Source organism: Leptonychotes weddellii, chromosome 4 (genome assembly GCF_054177405.1).
Source record: "Leptonychotes weddellii isolate Sample4059 chromosome 4, ASM5417740v2, whole genome shotgun sequence".
NCBI lineage: Eukaryota > Metazoa > Chordata > Mammalia > Carnivora > Phocidae > Leptonychotes > Leptonychotes weddellii.
Window position 1 is genome coordinate 3,901,577 of NC_138372.1, and position 10,905 is coordinate 3,912,481.

The 10,905-nt window shown below is 65.5% G+C and overlaps 1 protein-coding gene across 2 annotated transcripts in view; it reads left to right on the forward strand.

Moving 5' to 3' along the window:
* Positions 1–10,905, forward strand: part of ESPN (espin) — a 30,392-nt gene that overhangs the window by 17,801 nt on the left and 1,686 nt on the right. The window contains exons 8-13 of one of the 2 annotated variants that reach the window (XM_081817387.1): positions 2,576–2,737; positions 2,828–3,017; positions 5,471–5,616; positions 5,700–5,963; positions 10,412–10,491; positions 10,590–10,601. In XM_081817387.1, the coding sequence (XP_081673513.1) occupies positions 2,576–2,737; positions 2,828–3,017; positions 5,471–5,616; positions 5,700–5,963; positions 10,412–10,491; positions 10,590–10,601 (854 nt within the window). Of the gene's footprint in view, positions 1–2,575; positions 3,018–5,470; positions 5,617–5,699; positions 5,964–10,411; positions 10,492–10,589; positions 10,602–10,905 lie in introns of both variants that reach the window. The other variant, XM_081817386.1, reaches the window with a different exon arrangement.

Genomic DNA, 10,905 nt, shown 5'->3' on the forward strand with positions numbered 1-10,905 from the left:
GGCACAGGGTGGGGGGCCCTGGGCCAGTGTGGCCTATTTGAGAGTCAAAGCTCTTGGCCAGCCCCCTGGGGACCTAGGGCTGGGCACTGGAGACAGGCAGATGAGTAAGACAAAGCCACTACCCTCTCGGGAGCGGGGGATGGGTGAAGGAACGTGTAATCAGACAGCCGTACCTCTCAGGGACCTGGGTCCTCCCTCACCTCTTGCACAGAGTGGCAGGGTGGTCGCGGTGGTCATTGGCAGAGAATATGTGCAGACTGCCTCTCCACAGCCCTACACATGCCCATAGCCCCAGGCTCAGGTAGAGAATGGCTCCCACGGGGGTGTCTGTGCTCCCGGGGGGGAGATGCAGGTGGCATGGCTGTGAAGGGCCACGGGGAGGGTGGAGGCAGGGAGAGAGAGCACTAGCAGGACTCCGCACTCAGAGGGGGCTGAGGGAGGGGTGAAACTGAAGTTGGCTCCCCAGTTTGGGGCGTGGAGTGCCCAGGTTGGTGGAAGGGCCAGTCCTGAGATGGGGGCCATGAGGTAGTGTCCAGCGCGGGCACACTGAATGTGAGGTGCCCGGGATGTCAGGGCCTCTGGCGTCCTGGCTGAGGCTCCGGAGCCAGAGGACTGGTCTGGGGAGCTGAGAGTCCCAGGCAGGGAGCCCCATAGGGGATCCTGGGGTCCTGGCTGGTCTGGGAGGTGGGGGACAACCTGAGACCACAGGTGGCGGAGTATGGGGTAGAGGCCCCTGAGGGGCCCGTGGGAACCCTGACCTGTAGCTCTCTCTCAAGCCCAAGGCAAGCGACTCCAGAGGCAAGCTGAGTAACCAATTTGCCCACAGGTGACCCAGGTCACAAGGCCACTGGGTGGGGGAGGGGGCAGGACAACCTCCACAGCGACTCCACCCTGCCCTCACTGCCATCCTGGACCAAGCTCTCAGTTGGGTCCCCTTTCAACTCTATGAGGTGGAGAGGACCCAGGGGAGGACTGCAGGGGGCCGAGGGCAAGCGGACTTTCCCTGGAGGGCGGCTGTGTGAACCCTGCCCAAAGCCACAGGACAGGTGGCCCAGCCTGTGACCCCTCCACTCCCCTGCGCACCAGGATTTCGAGGTCCCGTGCCCCTACCCGGTGTGTGCGTGCAGGGCCGCAGGCGACCGGCAGCTCCACAAAGGGCCCTTTGTGTGCGCGCTGCGCCTCGCGCCCCCCGCCTCCGCCCCCTGGGCCTGGCCCCTGTCTGACCGCATCGGGAGCAGGGTCGCGGCATCCGCGCCTCGGGGCTGCAGGGCGCGCCGAGGGGCCCGACTGGCCCAGAAAACAAATCCCGTGGTGTCGGGTTTCCTGCAACGAGAGCCGGTTCGGGTGGGGCGTGGAGGTCCGGGGCCACCGCGGGGACGCAGGGGCGCGGGGGTGGGGCGGGTGGAACAGGGGACAGCCCCCGCACGGTCCCTCGGCCTTTGGCCCTGCCGCCCCATGTCCTTTTCCCTGGGCTGGGCTTAGCGGGGGGCAGCTGCGACGGGGCGGGCCACCGCGCTGTCATCCGAGCCTGCCTTGCCGCCCCTGAAACCTGAGGCTTAGGCGCGGGTGTCGGTGTCGCTTACGCGGATGTCGATGGTTTCCAGATGCGGGAGGGGAAGGGCGGGGGCGTGACCCGGAACCCAGGGGTACCAAATATGGGGGGCTCCGCTGCTCGCGGTCAGGGCCGCATTCTGTCCACGGGGTTTGGAAAGGGCCAGCTGGGGGAGGAAGATGGAGGCCGGGGTGCCCAGCGCCTAGTGGAGGGAGAGAGGCGCAGGGGGCGGGGCCACATCTGGCTCGCGGGGCAGGTAGGGCGCAGCGGCTGGTTGTGGCGACGCCGTTGGAGCCCCCGTGGCGTCCCCTATTGCTGGGAGTGGGTCAGCCTGGGATTGGCGGGCCCTGGGTGATGTCAGGCCGACAGAGCTCATAGGCGCTCTTCGGCGCGGGCGGGCAAGGGCTGGGCTGTAAGCTGAGAGGAAAGATCAGGTGGCGCAGGTGTCGGGTCCGTGCCGCCCCCGCCGCCAGGTGCACAGCGGGGGCCACCGGCGCAGTCGCAGGTAGGAGCAGCCCCGCGGCCGGGCGGCTGAGAGCCCTGGGCAAGCAGGAGCTTAACAGGACAAGGGCTCTGAGGGGGGCTCCCTCGCCGGAGTCCCCGAAAGAGAGGGTTCGGCAGAGACGTGGGGACGCGCCGGACGGTCGGGTGGCCAGGAGTGGGGTGAGGCTGAGGCCTTAGCGCTGGCTGAACCGCGAGCTGCCCCTTCTCCGGCTCCCCCTGGCGACTGGGCTGGATCAACCCGCCCCTGGTCCCGCCCCTTCTAGCTTCAGTGGGGGCCCTTGTGGCCCTTGGCCCGCGCCCTGAACCCCTCCCTGTAGGGCCGACCGAGCCTGCCCTTCCCCAGGACCCTCGCCCCATCTCCGCTCTGAGAACAGGAGGGTCTGGGAACCCGGTTGGCTGCACCCTTTCGACGGCCGCTGGCCAGGAGCCCCGGGAATGTGAAGGGCTGGGGGAGGGGGCGGGGCGTGTGAGGCAGCGAGGGACCAGTGCCCGAAGCCCCGCCACCGCTGTCTTCCGCAGCTGAGCTCCCGCGACGGCCGCAACGGGCTGAGGAGGCAGGACTCCGGTCGCAAGCCCCGCGCCTTCAGCAAGCAGCCCAGCACGGGGGACTACTACCGGCAGCTGGGCCGCTGTCCCGGGGAGCCGCTGGCCGCAGGCCCGGGCATGGCGCACAGCGAGGAGGTGCGTGCCTGCCAGCCCGCACCCGCCGGCCGCCCGGGACCCGGCCTGGCCTCCCGCGCCTCACTCGCCAGCCCCTCCGCTCCCCCGCAGGCGGCGCTGCTCCCCGGGAACCACGTGCATAACGGCTGCGCCGCGGACCCCAAGGCGTCCAGGGAGCTGCCCCCGCCGCCGCCGCCGCCCCTGCCGGAGGCCCTTAGCTCGCCGCCGCCTGCTCCGCCCCTGCCCTTCGAGGGCGCTGGCCCTGGTTGCGGGCAGCGTCGCTCCTCCTCGTCCACTGGCAGTGAGTAGGGGCGGGTTGAGGGGCGGGGGGCGGCGCTAGCCCTGAAGGGGCGGGAAACCTAGACCTCGCTCCCTTCCCAGCTGCGACGGCCCTAGCGCTGACTCTTCCTACTCGTTCTTCCTGCTGCAGCCCCCAGCCCAATGAGGGCCCTAAGGGAAGGCTCTGAGTTACTTTAGTGTGAGCCCAGGCAAGTCCCCTTCCCTCTCGGGGCCCACGTCCCATCCAGCAGGGAAGGCCTCCCAGCTCTGGTGTCTGGTGTTTCCAAAGAGCTGGTGCTCACAGGAAGCTCTGAGAAGCAGAACTAGTTTCAAGGAGGCAGGGCTGTTGGCCAAGTTTTTTCCTGCCCCATGTCTATCCTATGTCTCTCTTCTGCTCCTCACCTCTTTCTCTTGTTCTTCCAAGCCTAGCTACAGCCTGAGCTCTTCTCAGATGCTTCAGGGACTCTTCCCAGCCAGATACCGCCAGAAGCCCCAGGCCAGCTAGGACATGGCTCTGGGGACAAGGCCAGTGACCCATCATGCCCTGCCCCTTCCCTCCTGATGACCCCTCACCCCACCTTCTTTTTAAGGTATAGACTGGTGACCAGGACTCCTGGGCTTCTGTAACGTGGCTCAGACTCCTGCATGCCAGGGCTCCTGTAAGGCCCAGGAGGTGGTGCCCGAGTGCTGATGCGCCCACCCAAGCCTGGGAGGAGGGGGGTGCCCAGCCACTCAGTGCAGGGACCGTGTGTGGTGACACCAACGAAAGCATCATCTCCCTAACTAGGAGTGCAAGGGTATAATAGGGTCCAGAATAGGACCAGCCTGGGCTCCCTAGGGTACCTGTGGAGCCTCAGCCCCTGCAGACCAGAGCCCATGGTAGCATGCTCACCACCACCTAAGCCTCCAGAATGGCCCGCAGCTCTGAGGTTAGCTTTTTCCATCTGGAGCAAGGCTGAAGCTAGGAACAGAAGAAAAATAGACTCGGGCTTCTCCAGACACCGCTTCTCAGCAGAACCTGGGCTGGGTGCCCTATCCCAACCCAATGCCAAGATTGAGGCCCTTGCTAGGGAGGCCAGGGCCAGTGGCAAGCCTCATGGACCAGTAAGGGCAGGAACTGGGCGGACCACCCTTGTGGAGCCCCAGGGCACCCTGAGCCAAGGTCAGATGAGCTGGAAAATTCCTTCTCTCCTCTCCCCTCTCCTCTGCGCATCTCCCTCCCCTCTTCCTGCCCTCCCTTCTCTTGCTGTCCCCGAAGTCCTAGCCTCACCCCAGCCCCCTCCCTCTCCTAACTTCGCTGTCACTTCTCTCCGTCCCTAGAAGTGAGAGTCCCCAGGCACAGGAAGAGTGAGTAGCTGCGTGCGTGGCTCCTGGCTGAGGGGCGGGGTGGGGAACAAGGCACGCTCAGGGAAATCAAGGCCCAAGGACCCGGGACTTTAAAAAGGGCAGGGCCAGGGGCCAGCAGGCCAGGGGTCCTCCACACTACAGCCACCTTCCTCCTTCCACTGCACCCACATGCACACCCACGAGTTCTGCCCGGGGCTCAGTTTTGCCTAAATAAATGGACCTGTTGCCAGTGTCTGCCTGGCACCTTTTCCTTTTACCCCTCCTGCTTCTCGCTCAGGGATCCCCAGCGCCGGGGAACCTAAGAGTCCCCTGTTGGCCTGTTTTGTTGCCCTCACCCAGCCCTCACCCCTCCTCAGTCTCTAAAGACAGCCCTTCCCAAACCCCAGTCACCTCCGCTAGCCCTGTCAGAAAATGCAAACTCGTGCACTGGGTATTTGCATGTTTTTCACCCGGCCCTTCTTCCTCGGGGCCTTCATCCCATATCCTTAGTAAGGGCTCCACTTTCCTAGGTCCCCCAGAGCTGAGCAGCGCTTTGCCATAAGTGTGCTAGGGGCTTGCAACCAGTGTGTCCACGCGCATGTCTGTCTGTGGGTATGGGGGCTGGGGAGGGGACCGGCGGGGTTCTGGCATCCAGGGTTCTGAGTCCGTAGAGCCATGGAGGCCCCCGGCGACTCAGTCCAAGGGTCACTGAGTTTTGCTGATGCAGAGCGGGCTGGAGGGAGACTCCACCCCGGCAGGGCCGAGCCAGGGAACCCAGGACAAAGGTCGGGTGGCTGGCCCCCAGGTAGTGTCTTGGAGCTGGTCAGTCAATGTCCTGGGCGGAGACATTCGCTGGAGTCCCCAGGGTCGGCCCAAGAGCCAGCATGTACTCCCCGGGGCTTCCAGGCGGGGCCCGGACGCCCCGTGAGTAGGACCGGGATGATGGTGTCCGCCCCTCCCCAAGCTGCGAGCGGGGAACCCCCCTCTGGGGTTCACGAGAGCCGCCCAGCGGACCTGGGACCTGGAGAGCTGCCATCTGGGGCCCCGGCCCCTCCTGACTTGGGGAGGGGGCAGCAGAGGGTCAGATGGGGGGCGGCGGGGACGCAGGCCCCGTCCCCGGCCAGCACCGCCTCTCCTGCCTCCGTGCAGGCAGCAAGTCTTTCAACATGATGTCCCCCACGGGTGACAACTCCGAGCTACTGGCTGAGATCAAGGCGGGCAAGAGTCTGAAGCCGACGCCGCAGAGCAAGGGGCTGACCACGGTGTTCTCGGGCAGCGGGCAGCCTCTCTCCCAGGTAGGCGGCCCGCCAGACACTCCCACCCCGGTTCCCCTCACCCCTGCCCGCCAGGCCCTCAGTGTCGCCGCTTCGCCCCGCAGGCGGACTCGCCGCTGCCTCAGGCGTCGCCGGCGCCTTCACGGGCCCGCAGCCCCACCCCGCCGGCCGCCGGGCCCCAGCCTCTGCTCAACGGCAGCGTGGCGCCGGCGCCGCCCGCCACCCCGGCGCCAGGCGTGCAGCTCGACGTGGAGGCGCTCATCCCCACGCACGACGAGCAGGGCCGGCCCATCCCGGAGTGGAAGCGGCAGGTGATGGTGCGGAAACTGCAGCTGAAGATGCAGGAGGAGGAGGAGCAGAGGCGGAAGGTGGGCGGGGTGGTCTGCACCCCAGAGGGCCCAAGGGTCTGCACCTGGGCCCTCGGCCCATCCCCCACATCACCCCCCAGGCTTCCGGTCCCTTTCACTTCAGGTGAAAGGTGGCTCCCATTACCTCTGGGGGGAAAGCAGGCTTCCACGACCTCCCTGCCCTGGGACTGTCCCCAGTCTCCACCCCTACCCCGCCCCCCAGCAGCCCGTCTTTTAGTGAGATGGCAAAGTTCATCAAACTCTAATGTGCTTCCAGTCGCCTGCGATCTTGTAAAAATGCCTATTCTGATTCAGGAACTCTGGGTGGGGCTGAGATTCCGTGCTGCTAGGAAGCTCCTGGGTGAGGATGACCACACTGGTCCAGGGACCACCCTCGGAGTAGCCAACAGGCTTTTGGTTGGAGTCGGCCTGGCTTGGGCCCTTCCCCTGCATTGCCACTTTCCAGCCACGGATACTGAGCCTCATCTAGCCTAAGATATTTTCTTATCTGTCAGATGACTGATCATCACTGGCTGGCAGGATGGTTTGCCTGCTCAACACGTTTCCTGGGTGCTGTGTATGTGACACGCACTGTTGTAGCCTCTGGGGATTCACGATGAACCTTTCAGGGCTGCGAAGAGAGGAGGGGTGGCAGGGGGTCAACCAACAAGCAAACACAGCACCTTAGTAAAGCCATAAGTGCCCCCAAGAATACGAAACAAGGTAATGCGAGAGCCTGAGTGAGCAGGGAGGCCCGTAAGTGGGCTGTTACCATACAGTGGCACTGTGATGGGGCATGCAGAGGACTGGGACTGCCCTAAGCCCACCATCGTATTTGGGCTGGGGGCGGCGTTAGAGAAGGAGGAAGTGATGTCCAAGGTGGACTTGGGAGATGAGCAAGAGGCAGACTGGGAACAGAGTGGGGCAAAGAGCAAGCAGGCTCCGAGACTGTATTAGGAGAGGGGTGGAGCTGGAGAGGTCAGTGCGGGTCAGATCACCAAGGCCTGGACTTGAAGAAAATGGACTTTCTCCTGCAGCAGTCAGGAGCCTAGGAGAGGGGTTACGTGAGGAAGTGGCCTCATCCTATTTGTCTGTGGGGAACGGATTGTAGTGGGTCAAGATGAACTGGGAGGCCTGTGAGGATGAGGACACCCCCCCCCCCCCCGCGCTCCAGGGCTGGAGAAGCCCCGCACTCAAGTGAGGAATGAACGAAACTGTCGGAAGTTCCTGGCGAGCCTACTCCTGGTGCGGGGACTAGGAGCGAAAGCTGTGTCCAGGCAGCTGGTTCAGCTGGGGCAGCGTGCACAGGGAGGGCTTGGGCTGCAGGGGGCGCTGAGAAGGGGTCATCGGTCTGGGCGAGGCCTCGCGGGCATGCGGACCCGAGACGGGGTGGGAAAGAGCAGCCTTACGTCGCAGCTTCAGCGCCTTTTGCATGTTCCTTCGGTGGTGTAATGAGCAACCTAGCCAGGTGTGGAGACTTCGTCTGCCCGCCCAGTCTCTGCAACGGCGCCCAACGAACCCCGCCGGCGACCAGAGAGGACACTGCCCAGCGCCCGGAGTAGCGGCCTGGGCCGAAGCCTCGCCCCAGTGTAATCACCTGCCGGCCGGGCTTGGCCCATCCCCGCCATCACAGCCCCGCGGAGCCATTACACCACCCGGGACATGCAAATGGCGCCCCCCGGCGGCCGCTGCGGGAACCGGGCCAGAGGGAGACGCGCCTCCCTCCCCTCTCTTGTCTTCCCCCGCCTTAGCTGACGGCCGCCAGCTCGTGCTGCTACCCCCGCGAGGGCTGGAGGTACTCCAGCGCGCACAACGCCATCCTCGGGCCCTTCGGCGAGCTCATGACCGAAGCCGACATCCTCCGCATCGAGCAGCAAATCGAGAACCTGCAGGTGTTGCACAAGGCGCAGAAGCTGGAGGCGCGCCTGGAGCAGCTGGAGCTGGAGCTGGAGCAGCTGCTGCCGATCTCGGCCGCCCTTTCGGCGCCGCGCTTCACCGTCGATCCGCGCCGCATGCACGGCCGCGCCGTCAGCCTGCCTGCCTGGTGCAGCAAGATCTCAACGCTGCTCAAGAGCATGGCCACGCTGCTGGCCGCGCTGGGCGGCCGGCCCGCGCACCTGGCCGAGCTGCTGGCCGCCGACACGGGCCAGCCGCTGGCACCGCTGACCGACGCGCCCTGGCGGCCGGGCCCGCTCTGCCTGGGCCGCTCGCACTCGCTCAGCTGGTGCCGCGAGGCCGTGGCGCGCGAGATCCTCGAGTGCGGCGTCTCGGTGCAGCACCTCCGCGCCGTCTACGAGCTGCGCGCCCAGGGCTCGGCGCCCGCGCGCGACTCGCGCCGCAAGCTCTCGCTTCCCGCCGGCGCCTCCGGCCGAGAGCCCATCCTCGAGGAGGACTACGTGGCGGCCGGCGCCGGGGAGCCCAGCGCCCCCGCCGCCAACGGCTTGCGGGCCGCGGGGGACTCCCTGGGCGCCTTGCGCCCGCCCGACGCGCCCGGCCACCAGGCGGCGCTGCCCGAGCCCGAGCAGCTGGCGCGCCGGCCGCCGCTCTCCACCGAGCTGCGCGGCGTCCAGGACTACATCGATATGCGCAAGGAGCGCATCGTCTACCTCTTCCTGGACCACTGGCGCAAGTGGACCTTCCGCGGCCCCGGGCGCCACGCCCAGGCGCGCCTCCGCAGACTGCTGCCGCGAGTGGTGGCCGCCGGCGCGGGCCCGGCCCCTGAGGCCGCCGACGGCCCCGACGGGCGGCTGCTGCGCCTGCTGAAGCAGCGGCGGGTGGTGGGCAAGCTGCTGGGCCACTGGCGGAGCCTGCTGCGGCAGGTGCCGGCACGCCCGCCGTGCGGCTCGGGCCTAGCGCACGGCCTGTACTGGCCCGAGCACTTCCTGCCGCCCCTCGACGGCGGCGCGCCCCCGCGCTACGACAGCCTCACGCTCGACCTCTTCATGCTCGGCTACTTCCAGCTGCTCGAGATGGGCCTGAGCCGTGAGGAGCGCAAGTTCCGCCACCTGCTGTGCTACGAGATGTTCGACCGGCTGGGCAGCCACCCGTGGGAGCTCATCCGCCTCTTCCACCGCGTGGTGCTCGAGCAGGTGGAGGCTGGCCGGCGCAGCTGGAGCGACGGCTTCGAGGACCTCAGGCGCCAGTTTTTTGGAGATAGCCCGGAGGCCGAGCCAGCCCGGGAAGATGAGGCCGTGAAGGAGCAAGAGGAGGAGAAAAGAGAAGAGGAGGAGGAGAGGGAGCCGGCGGAAAAGGTCGCTTCGGCTCCGATGGTGGACTGGCCAGAGGGGCAGCCCGAGGCCCCAGCTCCTGCACCGCAGCCCCCGACCCCACCTCCGCCGGCCGCTCCTCCCCCCACATGGGACCCTCCTAGTTCCGAAGCCCCTGCCGAAGATCCCCTGGAGTTGGTGTCTGAGATGGGCGAGTTCAGCAACGAGGACATCTGCCGCTACATTGACCGCAGCTTCTCCTTCTGGAAGGAGAAGGAGGCAGAGCTCTTTGACATCTGAGCAGAATTCGGAATTTCCCCTCAAGCATCTTAACACGGGCCTGAATGCCTGTCTGATGCCCTCTGGAGGCCAGAAGCCGGCAGGAAGAACCCAGAAGCCAGCAGGGTGGCCTTGGAGAACCCAGAGTGCCCAGGAGGACCGGGCTGCCGCAGCCTTTGAAGCCCCACCATGGCCAGATGTGGGGCGGTAGCCAGAATGGGCAGGGCAGGGCACAGGGCAAACCAGGTGTTCCCCTCTGGCCCTACAATCTTGCCTGGCTCTGTGTTGGAGCCGGGTGGAAGAAGCAGCCCCTCCGAGTGAGGGACCGTGGCCCCCCTTGGGGCAGTGTGGCGCTCCTCTCTTTGGTTTTTCACTGGAATTCACAGCTACTTCTTTGAGGTCAAGGGAGCCACGTGTGTCGTGTTCCGTGTGATGTGTTCTCCTCTGTAAACCTCCAAGTAATAAAGCTCTTTGTTGTAAGCCGCCCGTGTTGGATGCGTGCCCCCCTCCTGCCAAGTCAGTGCAACCACACAGTTGCAGACGTGGTGTCTACTCTACTCGGGACTAGGACACACACGGCCCAGAAGGTTCTTCACGCTGGAGGCCAGCTTGAGCCTCTCTGAGCTGGCTGGATCTGTGGGGGCCCACGTAGGGGTCTGCCCAGAGTCTGGGTCAGGGGCCTGGGGCCATCTGTCAGCTGTCCCGGTGGGGAAGCTCGTTCTCTGCTGCTCCCCTCCACCTTAGCTCTGATCTCTCTGATGCCACCTGTAGGACACAGGGGGCCTGAGTTACAAGGGGCCAGAGCCTGGGAGGCTCCCTTTAAGGGGACTGTGGCCAGGCACCTTCATCTAAGTGCCCTGTAGAAGGACATCTGTATCCCATTGTCCCTGACTGGTGCGGGTCCCCTGGGGCTGGGGGTGCACCCCTTCTGTCCCCCTACCTCCTCACCCACGCTGGTCCTAAAGCTCTGTGCTTGTGTTTCAGGAGGAAGAGGAGGAGGCCCGGCTGGCCAGCATGCCCGCCTGGAGGCGAGACCTCCTGCGGAAGAAGCTAGAAGAGGAGAGGTGAGCTGGGGAACCAGAAGCTTCAGGGTCTGGTGGGATGTCTTGATCATGTCCCTGACGTGGTGGCACCAGATAATGCTATCTCTTTTTCCTTCTAGGGAGCAGAAGCGGTGAGTGTGGGACTGGGCCCGACCTGCCACCCCTCCCCAACCTACGCACCGTGCTTTCGCCCCTTCGTCCAGCCCCATTTGAGCACATCCCCTTGTCACTCAGGTCTGCAGCACAACCTCTCTGCTCCCAATGATGCCACCAGCCTCCTCTCCCCCAGTAACTGAGACCCTGCCTCAGAGTCTACATCTTATGCCCTAACAGCCTTGTTCCCAATTACCCAGGCCCCGTCTCCCATTAACCTGGCCTTCAGTTAACCCAACCTCAGTGTCAATAACCTTGATCTCTGTCCCTCAAAACATAGTT